This window comes from Macaca fascicularis, chromosome 3 (assembly GCF_037993035.2).
Source record: "Macaca fascicularis isolate 582-1 chromosome 3, T2T-MFA8v1.1".
NCBI classification, from domain to species: Eukaryota; Metazoa; Chordata; class Mammalia; order Primates; family Cercopithecidae; genus Macaca; species Macaca fascicularis.
This window is the reverse complement of record NC_088377.1, coordinates 122,328,794-122,353,550: the sequence shown is the minus strand read 5'-3', so window position 1 is coordinate 122,353,550 and position 24,757 is coordinate 122,328,794. Positions and strand designations below refer to the sequence as shown.

The 24,757-nt window shown below is 45.0% G+C and overlaps 1 protein-coding gene across 27 annotated transcripts in view; it reads right to left on the bottom strand.

The window, feature by feature from the left end:
• Positions 1 to 4,592: 4,592 nt before the first annotated feature.
• ICA1 (islet cell autoantigen 1) overlaps positions 4,593 to 24,757 on the bottom strand; it is a 156,422-nt gene continuing 136,257 nt past the window's right edge. For all 27 annotated transcript variants that reach the window (XM_005550117.4, XM_045388853.3, XM_005550120.5 and 24 more), the window contains 2 exons: positions 20,123 to 20,395; positions 4,593 to 5,453 (listed from right to left, as the gene is read on the bottom strand). In XM_005550117.4, the coding sequence (XP_005550174.1) occupies positions 5,332 to 5,453; positions 20,123 to 20,395 (395 nt within the window). In that variant the 3' untranslated portion in view covers positions 4,593 to 5,331. The remainder of the gene's footprint in view (positions 5,454 to 20,122; positions 20,396 to 24,757) is intronic.

Below are 24,757 nucleotides of genomic sequence, written 5' to 3'. Positions count from 1 at the left end.
TATTTTATTTTAGGTGGAGTCTTACTCTTGTTGCATAGGCTAGAGTACAATGGTGTAGTCTCAGCTCACTGCAACCTCTGCCTCCCGGGCTCAAACAATTCTCCTGCCTCAGCCTCCCAAGTAGCCGGGATTACAGGTACCTGCCACCACACCCAGTTACTTTTTTTTGTATTTTTAGTAGTGACAGGGTTTCACCATGTTGGGCAGCTGGTCTCGAACTCCTAACCTCAGGTGATCCACTCGCCTCAGCCTCCCAAAGTGCTGGGATTACAGGAGTGAGCCACCATGTCCAGCCACATTTTTAAAATTTAGTTAAAATTTTAATTTTAAAAAATTGACAAATAGTTGTATATATTCATGGAGTACATAGTGTTGTTTCTATCCATATAATGTATAGTGACCACATCAGGGTAATTAGCATATCCATCATCTCAAACATGTATCATGTCTTTGTGTTGGGAACATTCACTATCCTCCCTGTAGCTATTTTGAAGTATATGTTATTGTTAACTACAGTCAGCCTACAGTGCTATAGAATACCAGAACTTATTCTATCTAGCTATAATTTTGTGCCCTTTAACAAATCTCTCCCTTCCCTCTTCCAACATTTTACCGAGAGTGAACTTTGGTGGCACATTTCTCCACACTCGAGTGTTGCTGTTTGTAAGTACAATACTAAAGTCTTTGGGGGACATCAACTCAATCCTTGTAATGACTCCAAGTGGAAGGAAATGTTACTATTCCTATTTTATGGATGAGAAAACAAGCTGGAGAGAGTATATGACTTATAGCAGGCAGAGCCCAGGCTTGACCACAGCTTTGTCTGGTTTCAGAGCAAACTTAACAACTGTCCTAAATGTCTCTCCTGGATGCTATCCCCAAAGGGTGTGCTTAGTAACTAACTTCTGAAAAAATAAAAATAAAAGCGGTCATGAAGGACAGGAGTTTTGCCTGTTTTTGCATTTGAATTGTTTTCTACAACTTTTAATTCCTAGCAAACACTTAAGAAGCATTGGCCTGGGAGTCAGTCCTGGAAAACCAAGACTAGTAACCACAGGAATGTGATGACTAGTCTTGGGTTTCCTTAACTTTAAACTTAGTCCTTGACGTTCCTTTGGTCTCCTCAGTTTCTTTGCATGGATATGAGCAGGTTGGAAGCAAAAAGCTCTAGGACTCCTTTTGTGATCCCATGAAGTCAGCGGGAAGGTCAGTATTCTCAATGGGCCACTAAGAGCTCCAAACTTCCAGCCCCAGTGCCTGCTGGGGAGTGGCCTCATGGCACAGGTGGGAGGCGCTTAATAGGGGTTTTTTTTGGGAACCACTGCAGTTATTTAACAACCCTGTTTCATTGCCCTCTTGAAAGACTGGAAAAGCATTTCCTGAAAGTCTTCCACTGGAAACTAGAGTGATTGTCTTGTATTTTCCTGTCTAGCATCCATTTTTTTCTTTCTCTAATAACAGCATCCCAATTCTGCCTTAAGGAACTTTCTCTATTCTTGGTCCTTGAGGGTAAGACTCCAGCTCATGAAAAAAGCTGGGCACGCAGCCCATTTCCCACCACGCCTACTATGGTTTGAATATATACCCCAAAGTTCATGCGTTGGAAACTTGCCATTTCAACAGTATTAAGAGGTGATGCTTTAAAGAGGTGATTACTCCAAAAAGGGGAATCTCCACCCCTTTCCCAGAAAACTCATGAATAATCCACCCCTTGTTTAGCATATAATCAAGAAATAACTAAGTATACTCAGTCAAGCGGCCCATGCCGCTACTCTGCCTATGGAGTAGCCATTCCTTATTCCTTTACTTATTTACTTATGTATTTATTTTTTGAGATGGAGTTTCGCTCTTTCACCCAGGCTGGAGTGCAATGGAGCAATCATGGCTCACTGCAACCTCCGCCTCTCAAGATTCAAGCAATTTTCCTGCTTCAGCCTCCCAAGTACCTGGGATTACAGGCGCCCCACCATGCCCAGCTAATTTTTTTTAGTAGAGACGGGGTTTCACCATGTTGGCCAGGCTGGTCTCAAACTCCTGGCCTCAGGTGATCTGCCCACCTCAGCCTCCCAAAGTGCTGGGATTACAGGCGTGAGCCACTGCACCTGGCCTCCTTTATTAATAAACTTGCTTTCACTTTACTCTATGGACTCGCCCCAAATTCTTTCTTGTGCATGAGGTCCAAGAGCCCTCTCTTGGGGTCTGGATCAGGACCCCTGTCTGGTAATAATAGCACCATGCATAAGCCCTGCTTACAGGCCCACCGATGCCTCGGGCCGCCCAGGGCTGCCAACTCTGAGTAGATCACATCTTTTTAGGAAAAACCACTGACAAAAAGTGATGGTTTGTCCTAAGTTGGTGCATTTCTAATTCTGAAGCTGACGGGTGCTTTTCTCACTTTCCCAGAGCTCAAAAATCAATTTGACATTTCTAAAATTACATTTTGAAGGAAATGAGTCTATAACGTACACCAAGAGCCCATGCCAGCTGGGGAAAGAAGGAAAAAGAATTGTCTCTGCCTCCCTCTCTTAAATTTGTATATTCTTTACATTTTGGCTGGCGGACAGGGAAGGGAGGCTGGTGGACCGCCCCACCTGGATTGGCAGGAAAGCTTTCCAGGAACAGGTGCTCTCTGAATCTCCCCAAAGGGTTCAGCGCAACTGTGATTCAGACCAGTCTCCCATCATGAAATGAAAATGAGGGACAAGTGGGAGTGTACAGGAAGAGGGTATGGTACCTTTGTCTTCTTCATGCCAGGGCCAGTCCTTGGGTGGCTGAGGAGGGTCTGGGAGGTGGGTCTTGGAGGAAGCCCTTTGGCACGGCAGGTACGCAGGCCACTTAAAAGAGAATCAGGCAGCAGCTGCTGCTTCTTAAACTGAAAAGGTGGTCCACGGGCTTTGCGTGAGCCCGGATCAAAACACGCGTATCAAAAGGGATCAAGAGGCTGGCCAAGCGGATTGCAGATAGAAAAGGGAATTGAATCTTTCGTTTTTTTAAGGTCAGAAGGGAATTGAATCTTTCATTTTTTTTAAGGTCAAGAAAATTTGGGGAGAAAATGCCTCCACGTGCAATTCTTTCCTTTTCCTTGTAGCGAAGCCTGTCCAGCTACTACAATCCTCTCCCCTCCACCTACAGAGCAACTTTTAAATGCCACCTGTTAGTATTTAAAGTAATCCATTTGAAATAGATGAACCCCACCTGTGTTGCTGTCCCACCCTTTTCCCCACCAAGCTCTCTGGGCTTCCAGCCTGGACGGAGCAAGTCAGGACCTCCTCCCTCATCTTCTTACTGTGGTTGCAGGGTTTTCACAGCTGCAAATGTGAACCAGGATGAAACTAGGACTGAGTCCACATTCCACACAGGGCAGCTTGACTCCTGTAATCATTAATCCATTGCTGACAAAGTGACTGCAGGGTGCTGACTGCTGGGGAGACAGAGATTTGGAGAAACAGGGAGACTGTTCTTTGGGGTCATAGCACCTAGTGGTAGAGGCACATGCATAAAGCACGGTCCTTGTGAGGCCAGGGCAAGCACCATCCTAGTGTTGCTGGAGGAGATGGGAGAGAGGCAGGAAGGGAGGGAAGGAACTGATGAAGTGTCAGGGAAAGGTGAGGGCTGGTTCCTCACAGGAGACCTGGGGGTGCACTTGGAGAGGTCCTTGTGGAGCACGTCGGCTCTGGGTATGCTCGGGAAGGGTAGGTGGGGTTGTGATGGCATCCCAGGAGATGTGCACAGCAAACGCACAGGCCCAGGGTGGGGAGCAGAGGCTGGGGGTACAGCAAGGCCTCCTGTGTGAGTGCGGGAAGGCTTATAAGGTGAGGTCCTGGTGCTGAACTCTTCATACCCTCAAAGCCCACCAATGCCAGGTTGAGGAATCTGTTAAATGAGATTCTAACAAAGGAGACCCCCTGGATAGCTTATGGTAGGCCCGGATGTGAGCAGGGTTCCGTGAGCTCCATAACATGCCCCATTTCACCTGCAGTGCACTTTCCTGTGCAGAGAAAGAACACCTCAGCAGTCTCCCATCTCCAGTCCTCCAAGGTGTCTTGTAGGGACGGAGGTGATTGCTGTGGCCAGGCCCTTCCATGAGCCGTTCCTGTGTGTGTGTATTTCAGGAAGTGGCCCCAGGAAGCCCTTTCAGAGCTGGGCACTGAAGCTGCAGGAGTCCAGGAGAGACCTCCTGGCCCAACCAGTCATGGGGAACCATCTCCTGGGGCGGGCAGTCTTGGAGTCCACCCCTACTCTGGGCCTCTAGTTCATTGAAAGGGGTATACATGGTGTGTGTGGGCCCTCAGCAGGTCACCTGTGACATGCGTGGCAGGGAGAGGTGCCAGCTCTGGGGTGTGTAATAGTGGCAGAGTATCCGAGCTGCCCAAATGTAAAACTGTGGCTCCCACCCGTCTGATCCTTCAAGCCCCGTGTCGTCCTGCCTGCTGCTGCCTTACCTGGGTGGCGCACGGGGTCAAATCAATAGCTTCAAGGCTGCAGTTGGGACCCATCCTTCTCCTCTGTCCCACTCCAGTCCCCACACCCACACCCAGAGCACTTTCCTCAGCACATCACTGAGTCCCCACAACAGACTCCATCAACTTGACTTTGCATGTCAAATCTTTTCTGTTTAATTTAAAAAAAAAAAAAAAAAAAAAAAACGTCACAAGGGGCTTCAGAAATACATGCTTTTGAATTCCAGCCACGAAGAGGACAAAAGGAGACAGTGGTATCTGCAAATATGGCTGCTTTCCATAGAAAGGTTTGTGCCTTGGCGAGAAGCCCAGCTCCTCTACCTGTGTGAGAACACGTGGCCCACCAGGCACCTGCTGTGGGGACAGTGTCTTTGGTTGGCCAGAGCTTCATCCAGAGCTCACTGGAAGGTGGCTTGGCAGGAAGGAATCTTCCTACAGCCGTCCTCCAAGTGGGACAGAGTCTGGGGGCAGAGAAGGAGGCATCTAAGCTTTGATAGTCTCCTGCTGCCTCTGAGGCTTCAGGACACGTCATTCAAACCTACAATCAAAGTAGGCTCCTGATTTCAACTTGGATCTCATGGTAGTCCAGTGACACCGCAGCAGCCATGATGGGATGTAGGCAGGAGAGCGGCGGCCTGGAAACCGCTTCTAGACAATCCTGTATTGTTTAGATCCACATAGAGATACATGAAAACCCTTTAAACCAAATAAGAGTAAATAATTATACCAATATAAACAGGGTCGTTGACCCTTTCATTTTATTAAAATGGCACGTAATTATTAAAACAGCATACTGATCACTTTATACTTCTGCTACCGCCGGGGGAGCTGCTGGGGGCGGCATGTGAGTGCCCTCCCGAAGAGTACAGATTCATGCATTGAGCAATTCGTGTTCTTTATCGGTTTTCCCAACAGCATCAGGATTTGAGAGTGGGTCGAGGTCAGCGAAGAGGCTGAACCAGGCAGTCAGGTCTGAGGCAGCCTTAGCAGGTTCTGGGGAGAGAAGAGGAAACATGAGCAAACCCACCTTCCAAATGGCCGCCTCTGCCATGCGGGATGCAGGCAGGTCCAGGTCATCTTAAAATGCAGGATGTTCAATCAGACAAATCCCTTTGCACTCTGTCTCTGACAACGGTTAGGGAATTCCAACTCCTGTGGCTGGTTGGCCGGTTGGTTAACATTTCCAAACCATGGCCTGAAGCTCTGTGAATAACAAGCTCTTGTGTTAACAAACTCCCACCTGCACCCCAACCCTACTAATGGCCATCGCCCATGAAAAGCTGCTCAAACCCTCAGGCCCTGCCACTTCACCACAACCAGGAAATAGCATAGTTATTTCAGAAATCAGACTGAATGGCTGAGAAAGCAAGGGGCTTTCCACTGCCTGCTGGAGGAATCTTTTCAAATCTGCTGGGTCAGGAGAAAGATTATGGCCACTCTTTTTACCCGTCAAAGCAACAGGCCCAAAAGCGTTTGGCGCCCAGGCCTGGCTTCTCCTCTTCTCTCAGGGTCATTGCCTTCTTCAATCCTTTCCTGTCAAAAGGAGGGCCCCGACATGCCTTCCCTTCTCCCAGGGGGTCAATTCCCCTCACTCTTCAGCCTCATTGGAATACTCCCTTCTGCTCTTCCACCTAAACACCTGCCGTAACTTCCTGAATACCACGATCATACAGCCAAATTATTTTCCAGATGAGGAGAACATTCTCAAAAGAGTGCTTCATGCAAGTTATTTCTAAATAAGATGAAGGCTTTGTTTAAAAGACATAAATCATTCCACATGAGAATCTAAGTTCATTGGCTTGGATGACCTGTGCCTTTTTTCTTCTCCAACAGGTGGGAGTGTCAGAAACATGAAGAAAATGTCTCTGATGGGTGATCCTTCTAGCTGAGAGCAGCTAGGAATGTGCTTGCCATCTGGCTGAAAAGAGTCTCAGAAAGTACTGGTAGGACAAGTTGCTAAAAGTGGTTAGTGAGGGGATAGAAGCAATGGGATTATATCAATATAAACAGGGCCTTTGATCCTTTCATCAAAATGGCACTGAAATGCTAAGATAGGGTACTGACCACTTTATACCTCTGATTCCCCTCCCTTTCTCTTTTTGTAAAAAAAAAGTCTTTTGTAGATATCAATGTATCTACATGTAAAAATCAGTTGTATCTATGATAGTGAGAAAACTATATCAAGACTAGTTGGCAATATGCAAGTTATTACTATGTAACATTGAATTCCATGTGCAATTAGCCCTGGAATCACCTGGTTTATCTTGATATGATTATCTGAAACAAGAGAGCTCACTATAGCTTAGTTGGAGGGGGAGTGGGCAGGGTACTGCCTACAAAAAGGGAGTCACTCATCTTGCTTTAGTCGTGAAGAAGGTGGCCCAAGGAAACTGTATGGGGCATGACTGATTTCACTGGATTAGCCTATCTCTATTCTTGCTAGAGGATATCAAAATATCTTAAAGATGACTCCAGTGAAAATATGCTACACACTTGTTTCCCCTTCCTTCTAACCTCCTCAAGGGTCTTAGGAGGTCCTCCGAGCGTTACCATGGCCTTGCTGTGAGGAGTCAGTGATTGTGCTTTGGGACAATCCTCACATTCCCCAGGCAGCCACTGTTGGAGACAAAGCAGGTGCAACTGATTTGCATAACACTTAAAAGAACATCATAGGAACACTTTTTGATGATAATGGAATAGACACTTCCTTTAACTTCCTGTGGCCAACAAGAGAAAGTCAGTGATGACCAAAGAAACAGAGCTAGAGCTGCAAACACAGATGATATCTTCAGTTGAGCAGAGGCTCCCTTGGGGGACCTGTCCCAAAAGAGAACAGATCTCATGAACTTGAAACGACCTCTTTTGACAACTACGAAACCTGGCCCTTTCTGAGGAGCACAAATTAAATGCCCTATTTGGTGGTGGCAATGGTATTTTTGGCTAAAAATAGCAAACCTCAGAGGCCTTTCATACCTTGGTACTTCCAACCAAACTTGGGGACCACCCAATCACATGTAGATATTTGACTCGTTCACATTAGGTACAATTTGATAAAGGGAATTATGAATGAGGACATTAAGCCAGAAAAAGAAGTCAGAATGTAATTTCTGGGATTATGCAAAATTCTCCATCTCACAGCCCTGCTTTGAGCCCTAGAAGTTCAAATGGAAATTAGCAAAGTAGTACAGAAAATGGGTTAGGCCACTGGAAAGGAAGACAGCTGTCATTTCAGGGAGATAAAATGCTGTTTTTACCTTTCACTGCAGGGCTGTTGTCATTTGGACTGCTTGTCTTTGGTACTGGCCATGGAGTAGGAGGAGGACTGACACTGCTCTCTGACCAGCCTAATATTCAAAACCAGAGCATGCCACATCTAGAGAAGAAGTCACATGAACCCACCAGTTGATGGCCATGTTCATGGTTCTCAACCATGGTGGCCTCTGAATAAAAATAAGACATTTCTCCCATGTTCCTCATACTGGAATACATTTGAGGAGACAGGAGATATACATCAACAAACCCAATCCAAAAATATGAAAAATGAAGGAAAAGGTTAGATTCTGAAAACGAAACAAACAATTGCTATGGATAAGGCATCTTAGCTTTTTAGCTTTATTTATGCCCATTTTTCTTCTCAAGCACAATCATTTCATGATCATACCAAAGATTATCAGTGGTGCTCTAAGGAAAGCAGGTGCCTTGTTTTTCTGTCACAAATGGGGAAAAGCTTAAAAAAGAGAACACCATTAAATGAAGCAATAGGACTAGTAACTGCACATTTTCTCAACTTCCAATGTGATCCAGTCCTTTTATTTTCTACATAGCTAATATAAATTGGGAGATTTAATTAATACAGATAAGTAAATGACAGTCCAGTACAAATATATGTGGGGGAAAGAAATCCCTCTTTAACTTTATGCCTCCCCCTTACAATGGTATTTGGCTTGTGATATGGTTAGGCTTTGTGTCCCCACCCAAATCGCACCTTGAATTGTAATCCCATGGTCCCCATAATCCTCACTTGTCAAGGGAGATACCAGGTGGAGGTAACTGAATCATGGGGATGGTTTCCCCCATGCTGTTCTCCTCATAGTGAGTTCTCGTGAGATCTGATGGTTTTAAAAGGAGCTCTCCCCCATTTGCTCCACACTTCTCCTTCCTGCCTCCTTGTGAAGAACATGCCTTGCTTCCCCTTCACCTTTGCCATGATTTTAAGTTTCCTGAGGTCTCCCCAGTCATGATGAACTGTGAGTCAATTAAACCTCTTTCCTTTATAAATCATCCAGTCTTGGGCAGTTCTTTATATTAATAGCAGTGTGAAAATGGACTAATACACCTTGTATAACCCAACCACATGTTCTATAATGCCCCTTGTGCCCTGCCTGCCCCAGAATGGTTAAGAGGCATTCAGCACTCCTGTTTTAGGGACAGCAAACCTAGTTCCACACAGCATTTACTGTCTGTCCTGGAGGTTTTGGCATGACTCATATTTAATGCAGAACTTTACCATAAGCTTCTTTGCACCTCTGCTTTCATTCTATATATGCAAGTCTTATCTTCTCAACGAGACAAGAAATTTTTTGTTTTTCAATTTGCTCCAAAATACTTAACACAGCACAGGTAGATGTTTGCTGATTAAGTGGGTTGTTGATTCTCACTATAAAATGTAGACCATCAGAGGATGCATCACTGTTGGGATCATTATGCTTAAAACTGTTATCCTTTTATTGGGATACTCTGGTCACAGTGTTTTTTAAGGAAAAGCTTTGTATCTGATAAGGCCTTCAAGAGAGATCATGTTTGGAAGGCAGAGTTCAGATGGGGCAGTGAAACCAATGTCCAGAGCAAGAATGCCACTCCGTATATGGCACAAAAAGTATAGGATTTAATGCCACTTGTTCACTCTGCCATTCTAAGCTTCAGACTTTCCAGTGGACTTCATTATAGAATTATACTCTATTTCTTAGTTTATATTTTCATCTCATCTCCTAGAGTCCTGAGCCCCTGGAAGCCAGGGACAATGTATTATTCATCTTTATATCCTTTAGTGCACTGAATGCTACACAATGGGTGTTCAAATATATGACTATTACATTAACAGAGTACTCTTTTAAACCATGAGAAGTACACTTCTAAAGCATTATTTTAAGAGATGGCAAAGCAGTACCTGGCACATATTCAGTATTATAATAATATGCACTGGTTGAAGTATTTCAGTTTAGGCAAATGGCACAAACCTCACAAACTTATTTATTAAGACTAACTTAATGAAACAGGTGGCCTGTGACCTATTTATTGACTCTAGAACAATGAAAAAATACGAAGAGTTCTAAAAGGCATTGTTATTCATTGGAAAGGTATTTGAACACATACATAACAGAATTCACAAACAATCAAAAGCACTAGACTTGGAGGGAGCTGTCTGGGACCACAGAAATGTTCTAACACTGGACTGTGGTGAAGGCTGCACAATATAAAGTTACCAGAAATCCTTGAGCTGTTCTCTTACAATGGGTGAATTTTTGGCATATAAATTATATGGCAATAAAACAGTTTTTTAAAATAACCAGTATTTGGTGTAATCCAGGAATAACATAACCTCCCTGGTTCCTAGAAAATTGGCCCCTGACCATTTTCCTTCTAGACCCAAATCACATAAAACAGTGGTAAATGTGGAAAGTTACAGTTGTGGTTGCTGTGTGTGCCAAACAATGCCGATCATACTGAATGTAACTGGTAACTGTCACCGTTTCCTGCAATCCTTCTCTAACACTAAGTGTACCCAAGACCCACCTGTCCTCCAGAGCCCATGCCACCCTTCCCCTAACCCCTGCAGCTTGCCCTCAGTCTCTCAGAGCCATGGTTCTCACAATGTGTGTCCTCAACAGAGGCATGGGCATCACCTATGTGCTGGTTAGAAATTCAAGTTCATGAGCCATTGCTGACCTACTGAATCAGAATCCCTGCAAGTAGAGCCCAGGAAATGATTTTAGCAACCACTCAGTGATTGTTATGTAAGTAAAAGTTCGGGAAGCACTTCCTTAGCTGGTCGCTGAGGCTGCCTAAGTCACCATTTGGATTAGAATCACAGGATGCCTTTCGGGCCAGTGTGAGGACTAGGAGAGAGGTACTCCTAAGAATCAGAGGGGCCCACTTCCGGACTCCACACCCCCAGGCAGCTGACTCCAAATCTTGCAGCTTTATGCTCTTCAATCCTATTGTCCTCGGACAGAGTTCCTGGAGGGCCCACACTTCCAGAGAGAACTGGAACTGACTCAGAAAAGCCAGGGGGGAGTAGAGAAGTCAACCCCTCCCGATCCCTGTACGCTATGTGACACAGTGGGAACTCAAACAAGGTAATTCTTCCCATTTCAAAATACGCATGACACTCAGCTGCAGAGAACACTGGAAAAAAGAGGCAGACTCGAAGCACTGTATTTTTCAAAGTATCACATGAACACGTTCCTAAAAGGAGGCAGAAATCAATTTATACGTCAAAATGGAGCTCACTTCCCATCATGTGCATGTTCTTGAAAAGCTATAAATAAGTGAAACATCTGTGTATCAAGTCATGCTTTAAAAGAACCCAGAGGCCGGGTATGGTGGCTCACGTCTGTAATCCCAGCACTTTGGGAAGCCAAAGCAGGTGGATCACTTGAAGTCAGGAGTTCAAGACTAGCCCGGCCAACATGGTGAAACCCTGTCTCTACTAAAAATACAAAAATTAGCCAGGTGTGGTGGCAGGCACCTGTAATCCCAGCTACTGAGGAGGCTGAGGCAGGAGAATCACTTGAACCCGGGAGGCAGAGGTTGCAGTGAGCTGAGATCACGCCACTGTGCTCCAGGCTGGGTGACAGGGTGAGAATGCATCTCAAAGATAAAAAAATAAATAAGAGGACCCAGGAATACAAATTATATTTTCAAACATGTGATTTAAAAGATGATAATGGCAGATTCCTTTATAGACAAAACAGATATCTTCTACTTGAATTCCTTTGTAAGTATGGATTTTTAAATATTGTTCACCTGAAGCACTCAGGAACCATACAATGAACACCTAGAATCCATGGATTTGGGGGCTTCTCTGCAGCAGAGGATGTGAAGATCATAAAGCCTGAAGACATCCCCTCTTTGGGAGCTAAGATGATGGGAACAGTACACCTCAGAATGTTCACAAACACACACAGGGCATCATTACTCCCTTTCCCCATGGTGTGAAGCAGAAACGACAGCCAGTTTGCCAAGTCACATTCTTTTCTCAGAACAGTTATTAAGCATCAGTCTAACAATTCGACTACATGAGCATGAAGGGATAAAATAGTATGTCTATGACACCAACTATTTATGGAAAAAAAAGCAAATACTAAGCTCAGCTACAGTTTCAACCTCATTCATATCACTTTGGAAATTATTTAGGAGAAGGGTGCAATGAGGGTAATTACAGATTGAATGCCAAGCCAGATTTCAAATGTCTTGGCTTCTGTCAGGAAAAAATGCTATTTAAAGAGAACTTAGTGTTGCTAATATTCCCATAATTGCCATCAACTGTTCTCTAGCTGGTGTGAGTTGGCTGAGGCATTTTTAACATGAAGGTGTGGCTAGAAAGATGTCAGCCCATCTCAGAGTAGTTCTGTCAGGAGAGGGGTGGTGAAGAGTGAGCGACCAGGGCAGTGAGTTCTGTGAACAAAATGACTACCCTAGCTTTCAGGATCCTTTGATATGTCAAATGTGCTACCCATTTGCAGGAAACATATAAAATTTTCTTAGAGCAACGCTGCCCCCCTTACTCACGTAAAGGAAAACCTAAATCAGCCAAGCATAAGGCTGGCCAGCTAGAGCAGCAAGTGAAGCCAAAGGACACCGTCCAGAGCTGTGCTTTGCCATGGGTGTCATTTACCAGCTGGGAGAGCCGAAGACCTGGGCTGGGCGGGGATCACAGCCTGGAGAGCTCTCTTGGGGCTGCCTGTGAAGGGGAGAGTGGGAACACCACAACCACGTGGCCAAGCACCACCCTGATACCCACAGTTCCCCCATCAGGCCTAGTTTCCATACCTGCAAGGGGGAGATAAAATGTCCTGCCTCATTTGGGGGTTGTTTGGATAAAATGGGATCTTGTAGATGAAACCAGGTAGGAGAGAGGCTAGAGAGCAGGCCCTCAGTAAACCTAATCTGAATCTGGGAGTTTGTAAACTAAGTAGACAAGTAGACGACAGGAGTAACCCCTGAGGGCATCATCTTCAAGGGTTCCCATTTTAGGAATGGTTTCTTTTCATCTAGTGTCATTTGTCAGTTGTCCTTTCCCCCACTTCTTGCCTGACATCCATCCATCCATCCATCCATCCATCCATCCATCCATCCATCCATCCAGCCAGCCAGCCAGCAAGTACTTTTGTACATTTACCGTATTCCAGGCACTGAGCTGTTTTCTGGAAATATGATGGTGAGCAACATAAATATGGGCCCTGTTCCCATGACGACCTCGAGCGAGAGACAGAAAATGGAATCAGAATGAGATCCTGTCATTTGCAACAACATGGATGGAACTGGAAGACATTATGTTAAGTGAACTAAGCCAGGCACAGAAAGACAAACTTTGCATGTTCTTACTCATTTGTGGGAGCTAAAAATTAAAACAATTCAATTCATGGAAATAGAAAGTAGAATGATGGTTACCAGAGGCTGGAAAGGGTGGTAGGGGTGGGGGTAGTAGGGATGGTTAGCGGGTACAAAAATCTAGGTAGATAGAATAAATGTGATCTAGCATTTGATAGCATGACAGGGTGACTGCACTCAACAATAATTTATAGCACACTTAAAAATAGCCCAAAGAGTATAATTGAAATGTGTGTAACACAAATAAATGAGAAATGCTTGAGGTGATGAACACCCCATTTACCCTGATGTGATTATTACCCATTGCATGCCCGTATCAAAATATCTCACATACCCTACAAATACATACATCTACTATTCCCATAGAAATTAAAAGTTAAAATAAAGTGAATCAATTTTACAATAAGGTAAGGGGAGAGGAATGATTAAGTACAGGTTGTCATGGACGTGGGGAGCAGAAACACCCTGACTGCTCAGGCGGGGGGACTCAAGGAAGGCTCCTCAGTGAGATGACATTGGAGCTGAGATGCTGAAGGATGAGAAGTTAGCCAGGTAAGACAAGCAGCATGCTGCGGAGGTGAGTGGCATGCTCTAAGGAGAAGGGACAGCATGTGCCAAGACCCCATGGTGGGGACAGACGGGTGCACTGAAGCTTGATATGGCTGGAGTCAGGCGTACTGATAGCACACGCAGCTCTCCAGGGAAGCAATGCCACGAAGACAGCTAAGCAAAGATGTGGGAGGTGTGGACAGTGAGGAGACAGTCATGTCCTGAAGGACCTTATAAGCCATGCTGAGGAGTTTAGACCTTATTCAAATGGTGGAACAACTGCAACAACTAAGCAGGTCACAAGGCCTTTCTGGGGCTCCTTGATTCCCTGATCTATAAAACGGGTGTGGAGTAGATCAAAGTTCCTTCTGTGGACTAAATTCTGCAGAGTTCCAAGGCCTGCAAATGCCCCTCAGCAGGCATAGGAAGGGCTGCACTTTGGTGGAACTCAGTTCCATTGCCTTGTGCTAAGAGTGCCTGCTCTGCATTCAAACTAAAAATATACCCCATGGTCTTTTCCCTCACATGATTCTGAGTACTGGGAATGTCAGTTACCTGGAGGCAGGCTAAGCCAGGAATGGCAAGAGGTGAGCACTGTTTGATGAAAGGTGAAATGGAGATAACCCGAAGCCTGACATTATATTAGCCTTAAATGGAAATCCACCCAGATGGCAACGGCATCTCAGAATTCGGTAAAACGAACACCGTGAAGGAACACAAGGCTGTATGTTTTTGGGGATTTAGAACAAGATTCCTAACTTTGGTTTGCAGAGTCCTAAATTAAAAGATGTCCTGATGCGTTTATTTTGAGCCACTGGTAATCTTTCTAGTATCAGTGTCTACTTCTAAATTTTGGAAATGGGTAGAGAATTGAGAACATCGACTCTAAGGGCCTCTCAGCATTGCCTGTCTCCAGCTCAGGTGGCCTCTTTGGCTGGCTCTCCTCCTACTCACACAAAGAAGCCTCAGGAAGGCACAATTTTCTCATCACTGCATGACACAGGAACCCCCACCCCCTATCATGCTGATAACTTCAGTCACTCTTAGAAATCCCAGCTAAAATTAACTTCATCTTCTCATTTTCAGCACAACTTCATTCTACATGCATTCCTTTGTTTCGGACTCTTAGAGCTTAAAGTAGGAGGAAAAGAAGATGTCAGTGTTCTCCAAATCCCCCTTCCTCTCCGTTTCCCCAGGGGACTGGGGACAGAACGAGGAGAGAGGTCAAAGAAGAGAGGTAGAGAGGTAGAAAAGCAGGGGAGAATCCAGGGAGACGACAGAGGAGGAAACTGAAGAGATGAAGGAGGAAGAAGAGGGCGAAATGTGGATTGTGAGACGGGTTAAGGGAGCTGGGGAGGTGGCCCAGAGCTTGCAGTTCAGTCCTGGTGCCTGTCCCTGAGGACTCGGTGCCCCAGTCTCTCACAGCCAGCCAGGACAACCTGAGACTCAGCAGGGTTGTGCCAGAGTGAACGTGGCTGCTGGCACACAGGAACATGATTTCCTAGGACAATCTCAATTTCAAATATTCTATTGTGGAGCATCATTCAATTTTGTGTGGACTTAGCCTCTGTCTCCCACACCCATTCCTCCTTTATGGCTCCCCAAATGTCTCCATCCCTGTGTGCGACCAGGATGCCCAGGCCAGGGTGTCATTACAAATTCTGCCCCTCTGACGGCTTCCAAAGAGATGCCTGAAGAGCCCCACTGGGAAATCCCTTTTGCTATCAGAGACTGTACCGAGAGGCATGGTAAAAGGCATGGATTCTGGAGTCAGGCTGCCTGGGCTCAAAATCTGGCCTGCCCATTAACAGGAGTGTGATCTGGGGCACATCACTTAACCACTGTTCCTCAGTTCCCCAGGCAATAAAACGGGTAATAGTAGCTGGCTGGGAAGGGTGCGGTGAGGATTAAAGTTCATCCATGTGAAAAGCACACAGGACAGTTCTTGGCACATAGCACGTGTCACACCGAGTGCTGGCTGTTATTTTACCATCTACCAATTGTAGATTCACTGAATCATATAATTTTAGACCTCCACATCTCTGCAGTAGGAACTAACCGAGGGGTAAGAAGATAACACAGGGATAAGAAGCTAAGTCCATGACCTCATTTTACAGATAAGAGGTAAAGGCCCAGAGAACTGAAGGGGCCTGACCACCAGCTTCAGAGTGAGGAGGGGCGGGGGGGATTGTAAGATAAAACCCAGGCTCTGAACTCCTCCCCGGTGTTTCACTGAGCCAGGATGCCAAATAGTCTTTATATTTTTTTGATATAGGGTCTCACTGTGTTGCCCAGGCCAGAGTGCAGTGGCATGATCACAGCTCACTGAAACCTCCACCTTCCAGGCTCAAGCAATCCTCTCACCGCAGCCCCCCAAGTAGCTAGGACTAGAGGCATGCGCCAGCATGCTCAGCTACTTAAAAAGAAATTTTCTTATTTTTTACTTTTTGTAGAGATGGCGACTCACTATATTGCCCAGGCTGGTCTCAAACTTCTGGCCTCAAGCAATCCTCCTGCCTCAGCCTTCCAAAGTGCTAGGATTACAGGTGTGAGCCACAGTACTTGGCCAACCCAATGAGATTTTCTACTCTGTGTTTAGTTTGACTACTTAGTCATTTAAGTGGTTTATTGAAATAGGTCTTTGAGATTATCTGGTTGATCACGGGAAGCAGTTTCAATATAGGGTGGCCAATGTTGAATAATAATTATTAAACTATTATATATAACTATTCATGTGCATAGGTAGATTTTTTTTTTTAAATAGACAGAGTCTCCTTCTATTGCCCAGGCTGGAGTGCAGTGGTGTGATCTCTGCTCACTCTGCTTCTCGGGTTCAAGTGATTCTCCCGCCTCAGCCTCCCGAGTAGCTGGGACTACAGGTGCGTGCCACCACTCCCAGCTAATTTTTGTATTTTCAGTAGAGACAGGGTTTCACCATGTTGGCCAGGATGGTCTAGACCTCTTGACCTCGTGATCCGCCCGCTTTGGCCTCCCAAAGTGCTGGGATTTCAGGCGTGAGCCACCATGCCCAGCCATGTACAGGTAGATTTTCTAGGCCATGGATGCAGTGAAAAAAAAAATCTCAAGTTAACATTCATCCTTTCCTCTTTTTGAGGGGACTGAGGGTCCTGATAGAAACATAGAAGGCAAAATTTGACAATAGGATCAGTTATGGAAGCAGAATGTCCATCCTTCATTTGTAACAAACATGTGTTGAAGGATCAAGGATCCCTGAACTGGGAGCAGCTGCTGGGAATCTGTAAGTGTGGCAGAAGCTGAATGGGCTGCTTATTTCAACCACCTAGGTTTGGCATTTTTCCCTCCTATCATTTCAATTCTGTAGGTATTCAATTGGCAGCTGTTTGCATGCAAAGGAAATAGTACAGTAGTTACAAGTTAACTCAGCTTTTTTTTTTTTTTTTTTCAGAGACAGAGTCTCACTCACTCTGTCACCCAGACTGGAGTGTACTGGCATGATCTCAGCTCACTGCAACTTCTGCCTCCTAGGTTCAAATGATTCTCCTGCCTCAGCCTCCTGAGTAGCTGGACCTACAGGTGTGCACCACCATACCCAGCTAATTTTTGTATTTTTAGTAGAGACAGGATTTCACCATGTTGGCCCGGCTGCTCTCAAACTCCTGACCTCAAGCTATCTGCCCACCTTGGCCTCCTAAAGTGCTGGGATTACAGGCGTGAGCCACTGTGCCTGGGTGGTAACTCCTTTAACACTGACCTTGATAGAATCCCAGCAGAGGAAATAAAACTTTTAGCAGACAGAATGACCCTTTTAAATAGGAAATCAGATCATGTTACTCTGTGGCTCAACATGCTGTGATGGCTCCCAGTTTTACTCGGGCTGAAAAAAGGTCTAAGTTCTTCCAACAGCTATGAGTCCCTGTATGGCCTGGCCTCCGCCTCTGCATCCTCTGAGCATCCCTCCCCCTTGCTTAGTTGGCTCCAGCCAAGTGCCCTTCCTGAAGACCCTTCACTGTACCAGGCATGTCCTCACCTTAGGCATTGGCACAGGTTGTTCTGTCTGCCCAGAGCGCCACATGGTTCATTCTCACCTCCTGCAAGTCTCTGCTCAGATCTCATCTTCCCAGTAAGAACCTATTCAGTTGTGCAGCCTGACCTACTACCCTGACAGTCCCAACACTCCATTCATTATCCCCAGGCTCTACTTTTTCCTTTTCTCCCTAACACTGATCACTTTCTAGCCTACTGTGCGATTTGCTTATTATTATGCTTATTATTCTCTGCCTATCTGCATCCTGTTACAGTGTGAGTTCCAGGACAGCAGACAGCCTTGTCTGTTTTGTCCTCAGCTGAATTCCCAGCGCCTGGCACACAGTGGGGCCCAGTAAATATTTGTTGAATGAATGAGAGACTTGCTAAAGTGCTAGTAGGATGGCAACCTCAAATGAGATTTTGTTGGCCTGAGTAACAAATGGCTTCCCTTTGCAGTTCCTGTTTCTCTTTCCGTAGCATGAGCTTGTGTTTCTCTCTCCCTCTCAGAACACCTCCCTGCTTAGACCTCAATGTGGTTTGGTGCCTTTCCCATGTATATGGGGCAAGGCTGAAGTGCAATTCCCCGTGGCCGCTGCCCTTGTCATAGCTCTCAGGCATCGTCTGGCAGCCCCACTGTGGGCACTGAGATGAGCCTCTCTCACTTTGCCTGCTCAGGAAGTGGGCGTGGAGCTCTGACTTCTTGGCTGTCTGCGGATGTGTGTGCATGGGCTCTTACAATGACTGACACTCAGTCACCCTGGCTAAGCAGGAACATAGTCCCAGCCATTCCCTCTGGGTAGTAGGGGCTCTTGTGTTTCCAAAGCTGAGGATCTGAGTGAGGTTCGTTCTGCAACACACCTCAGTAGCCCTAAGATATCACTTGAGGATCTGGGCTCTGCCTTGACTCTCTCAGGGCTTGTTAGCACCTCCACCACAGGTGGGTGGGGATGAAACTCTAATCAGTTGGCAGCCTTATTCATTTGCAGCTCCCGTGAATGAGGTGGTGAAACCTGGGGTGAAACTCAGGGTGGAGAAACATTTTTGGATTTCATTTATCCCTGCTCTCTCTACCTCCATTACTGCAAATAAATGAAATGGCTACGAAACAAGACAAAAAAAAGGAAGATAAAAGGAGTCATGTATTTCATTAAAAAAAAAAAAAGAGACTTTTTTTTGGTCTTGCCCACCAACTCTTGTGTCCATGATCTCATCTCCAAAGACCTGAGGTTTTAATAGCCCATAATTACTTAATCGTTCCAGCTTTACCGTTTTGTTCTTAGCTTTAAGTGCCAGATAAACATGTTGTTTATTAGGGAGACAGCCTAAATTCATAGAAAAACCAAAAGAGTTTGAGAATTTCTTAAGTGATTCCTGTTTTACAATTAAAGTCACATGAAAGAAGGAAAAAGTGTTGAAATACTAAAAAATGGTTTCCTTTGTGTGTTTAGAAACTCAAACTTAAAAATTTGAATTTCAACCTGAGTTTCAGACTTCGCCCTGTAAACCAATGTGTTCCAGTGCTAGCAATTCTCAGCCAGCACTTGTTGGTGTACCTTGAACCCTTACTGATGTTGACAACCGCCCCCCCCCCCAGCATTTTTTTTCCAGAGAGTCTCACTGTGTTGCCCAGGCTGGAGTAGAGTGGCACGATCTTGGCTTACTGCAATCTTTGCCTCCTGGGTTCAAGCGATTCTCTTGCCTCAGCCTCCTGAGTAACTGGGATTTGGGAGTACAGGCATGTGCCATCATGCCTGGCTATTTTTTTTTTTTTCTTTTGTACTTTTAGTAGAGACGGGCTTCCACCATTGTTGGCCAGGCTGCTTGCTCTCGAACTCCTGACCTCAAGTGATCCACTCACCTTGGCCTCCCAAAGTGCTGGGATTACAGGCATGAGCCACCATGCCTGGCCTGACAAACCACTTCTGATCAGTGTGGAGACTCTTATTTTTTCTGTGGCTGAGGAGGTACTGTTTGGCCCTGTGTTTCGGGCAGAACCACAAGAGCGGAGCTAGTTGGGGGTCCTCAGGGGAGAGGTGGATCAGAACAGAAGGGGAGCAGAAGTGCAAGATAAAACTTAATCTGCAAAAACAGTGAAGAAGCCCCGTGCAATGTCAGTCAGCACCCAGGAAGAGGGCATGCTTATGGGAATGTGGAGAACTCAGGGCGGAGTGGCCAAGTCAACAGGGCCTTGACCATGAAAGCAGTTTGATCCTCTCAAGTATGCCACAAGTCGTCTAAAATCCAAGGATGACAATATGATTTAGAACAACTCCTCTAACCTTTGATGTTAACACAGGGGGAGAATTATGAAAAGGAATGTATTTTAAACCCTGCAACATAAAGTTGGAATGTGATTCTGAGTCTCCAGTTTAAAAGTCAATAAAAATAGAGAAAACATTAAAAAACACAAAGAAGGAAGAAATGTGCTTTTGGATTGAAAATAAAAAGAATGAACAAACAAAAAACCCCATTTCGATCCCCACCATACCTACCTTGTAGTGAGGCCTGTAAGTCTTTCATATTTTGGTCTAAAAGCTGCGAAGGAAGGAAACCTGAGCCTGTCTGGGGCTTGGGGTCTGGCTCTCCCAGGGCCATAGTGGGCGCTGCTGGCTCCTTCACTTGGCCGTCCCCAAACACAGCGGCCCACTCTTTGCTGAACTCGCCCTCTTCCAGGGAGGAAGCATTGAAGATCTCACTCAACAGCAGCAGGTCATCTTTGTCAGCACCTTCGGGTTCCGGGGTCCCTGCCACTGGTCCCAGGCAAGCTGATTGAAGTAACAGAGAACAAAACATCACCACGGAGGGCTCAAGCCCTCAGGAATCAATGCTGTGGGGGCTGCGAAGGGGGAGACTGGGTGATGGCTGGATTTAAGAAAAAGGTCATCAAAATATAAGTTCATGCCATTATTATAGCCTCTCTTAAGAGTTTATAGAATTAAATTTCTAATCCCATGTTTCCTTGTCCCCTGTCCTCCAAAGCAAGTTCAGTTTCTGGGCATCAGACTCTAGGGTTTTGCTTTTTCTTTAATATAAAAGCAAATTTGCCAAAACATTTCTCAGATATGAAACAAAGCCAAGATTGAAAACGTGTTGGAGATCTTAGTTCCTTGTTTGTATAGCTTCCCAAATCTTCCCACGCAAGCCCTCAATACACATTGCCTGGCTGGAACAGCAACACACCATGTGGCAGCCTGTCCTACCACCCAGGATGGGGAAAGAACCTTCACCACGCCCTAGTCCAGGGCACGACAGGGAAGGGGAGGATGTCCAGAAGCTCAACAATGCCCAAGAGAGGCATCCTTACTTCCTTCCCACTTTGCTGAAACTCCATTGCATGAAGCAAAGGAAAAGTGGGTCTGGTTTGCCTGAGTAACTTTTGTAGCAATAAAATAAAAGGGAAAGAGGCTGCGGGTCAGGGAGCTTCACAGGCTAGAGACACAGTTCTGGGGGAGTTGAAGTGAGCACCAGATCAGAGGCGAAGCCTCAGGTCCACCCCTTCCCTGCTGTGTGACTTCAGTAAAACCCTTAGACCCCCTTGAGTCTCTGTTTGCTCATCCATAAGGTTATCATGTTAATAAGGGCCACCTTGGTGTTGTTAGGAAGACCAAAAGAAATACACCTTAAACCTAACTCCCTTTTCAGAAGGAAGGCCTTAAAGAAGACAGCCATCCTTACATTACGAACATTGGCAGAATACTGAATATTGAATACAAGTAGCATTTTCAGAAGGAAGGCCTTAAAGAAGACAGCCATCCTTACATTACGAACATTGGCAGAATACTGAATATTGAATACAAGTAGCATTACTATCAGAAATCTTACACCAAGTCCTTTCATTGGGTTTATTACATATTTTGAGAACCAAAGACAGATAGTATTATCAACTGTGGCTTTGTGGTGGTATCTAATTGCCACTTGGAAACTATAAACATTTTTGTTGTTAATTCATAAAGAGAAGAAAAAAATCATGTTTAATATTTTTTTTTTCTGAGCCATGCTGCAATTCTGATATGGTCATATTAAATGAGATGACCAGGTTTTCTTCAAATATATAAGATAATTAGTAAGTAAAGCCTTCTTTTTTTTTTTTTTTTTTTTTAAGTTCTCTGTGTTGGCTTTACTGGATCTATTTTCAATCACACTTTACATAAAGATCTAAAGATGAAGGGGATTTCTGATGTGCTGAGCAGACAGGCTATAAATCAGGGAGGGGAAGAATCTAGTCACTCTCATGTCACTGTGGTTTAAAAATAGTGGCAAAACATCATTTTAGTCGGACAACTGTCTAATGTAAGCATTCTTATTGTTTGTCTTATCACAGAAATTCTCACTAAGACATAGCCTGTAGGTGTTGCGGGTGAGAAGATGGGGAAAATGGCATTTTAAACAGGCTTCTGAGACAGTGTGATATTAACAGGGCTGTTCAGGAACCACTTGAGCCTGCACGTGGTGGGCGAGGCAGGACTGTAAGGTCAGGCAGGTGGCCCACCTGTGTTGATGAAGGCAGGAGCTAAAGGAAAGGAAAGCAACCTTCGCAGCTCAGGATGCGTCCATCAACACCTGTATCTATGCATGCTCCCCTCCCCAGCATCACCCTTTTAATGATTATTAACATTACAAAACTCTACACTTCCTACTTTCAGGTAGGACTGGAATGCCCAAACCCTTTCTTACAGTTTACTTTTTGCCCTGACTGAAACCAGATAATTACTGAACCAAACCTGTTTTATTGAAACCAAGTCAAGTCAATGTGTAGACCCTGGAGAAGCAGATAATTTCAAATGCACCTTGGAAATGACGTATGTTCCTCCTACAGTTGCTTTGTACAGCCCTTCACTAAGTCAAATCCTAGATGTCTGTCCAGGGAAGATCATTACTAATATTAGCAACAACAAATAATAAACTGTAAGCCTTCTAAAAATAACCACAGACTGTAATAGCTCCATCTTTGTTTTTATTGTTTAGGTTTTGTGCTATGGTGTTTATAATGGACTTTGGTGGTTTTTGCTAACTCAGCATCCCTTCCCTCTGCTTCTTCAGTCTTCCCTTTGGGAAAATGCCTTCTCCATGTGATCCTGGTGAGATGCCACTGGAAATGACTCATTACCCTCCACCCCAGTGAATGAGCGGCAAGGCTGGCCAGAGTCCTCCATCCCCTAGGCCGTGGTGACTGGCTCAGGGGTGGACACATGTCAGACACCTCCCTGAATTTGGTATATAGAAACTTAATGGAAGAGGACCTCCCTTTCTTTGGGATTCCAATCTCTAAAGATGCAAATTTCAGGCTTCCAGTGATAATGAAGTCAACACATAGAGGGAAACAGCCTGGATCTAAGCCCCTGGATCCAGCCTTGCTTGAAGCCAATCCACAATTGAGTGTCCCCACTACATGGATCAATACATTCTTTTTTGTTTTTAAAAATTTAAACCTAAACTATTTCAAGTAGGGTTTTTCTATCACTTGCAATCAGAAAACTTTTTATTAATACCATATCCTATTCAACTCAAACTTTTTAGTGACCAAAAAGAGAAAAGGACCCTTGGTGAGGATATTGCCTACAGCCAGTTCTAAATACAGATTCTGCCTACACTGAGGTCTACTACTGAATTTAGCCTTTTATTTAGCTTCCTGGTTATTCAACAGTTAACAGGCTACATAGTGCACATTTTCTCTTTTAAGAGAACTCACCACACCACTTAGCTAAAAGCAATGAAACTGGCACTGACTTGAACCATAAAATACAAAAACCTCCCAATTATTGTACTGATAATTAAGATGCTTAAAATTATTACACATATCTCATAAGAAAAATCTAATTACAAGTAGAAAAGGACAGGTTCAGGTCTGTAACCACACAAGTTGAGACTTGAGAAATAACTCTATAGTCAGTTGGCTTTTGAGAATCATGCTGTCATTTTCTTTGAAAAAAATTCAAGTCAACTGAGAGAAAATGGAGACACATGCAGAGATGTGATAAGCTCTTCGGGAGAAACTCTAGTAAGAAACTCCCAACTGGAGTCAGGGCTTCCACCCATGCAGACGTGGATTGCTTCTGGGTTATGGTGCCCCACTCCTGCTTTTGTCTTAAAGGATGAACAAGGGCTGAGGATCTCTCAGGTGCCAAGCCCACAGATGCTACTCCAAGCTCCCTTCACTCTCTTGCAGGCTCTTAAGTCTCCAGGTTTACTTTCTTATCAGATAACCCAACCACAGACACTGCTGCAAAAATAAGAGCCAACAGACATGATGTACTCACATCCTCACCTGTCTCCAACTCCATGAACTTGCAGGCATTGCCTCTCCTTTCTAAGATGAGCCCTCTCTGTGCCCTCCCCTTCTTCCTGAAGCCTGCTGTGTTCCCACCATTATTCAGATCCAGCATCTTTAGTCTTTCATTCTCCAATGCTTCCTTCCCCTAGCCACAGGAGATGTGTGCCTATCTCAACGATAATCAGCCTTCACTTGATGTTGCTCTCCACCGTCCCCTCGCACTTTCAAGTTACTGTTCTGGTTTCTTCTTCCTTCTACAACCACATATTCTACTTTGGCTCTACTCTTTTCTCAGCTGCTTGTAATTAAGTTCCTGCCCCCACCCTACATTGAAGTAGCTCTCTTGAAGGTCAGCAGTGAGATCCTCATTGCCAATTCCAATGCTCTTTTCCCAAGCCTTGACCTGTACAGCATCATTTGTACCACTGCCCGGCCTGGAAATGCTGCCATCTCTCCTGGGAGTTCCCATGAGGCGGCTCTCTTGGATGACCGCCCATCTCCCTGACAGTACCTTCTCCACTGCCTCCTCCTACTCTGGCTGCCCTTAAGGTTTCATCCCAAACCATCATACTTTCCCTACATTCTCTATAGAAGATCTTTCCTATTCTTAGGGTTCCAACGTCACCTCAGAAGGTTCTCCAATCTCTACCTCCAATTCCAAGTTCTTTCTGGAACTCCAAAGACAAATTCCTGTCTGGGAGCCCTTCTGGGTTTGCCCATTGGTGAAGCTGCTGGTGCTCCATAGAGGAACACTCCCTTACTGTGTATCTTTGCTTAGCATGTGTTATAGTTTGCGTATCTGTCTCCTCCAAAGCTCAGGCTTATATTTAATCCCTAGTGTGGCAGCATTGAGAGG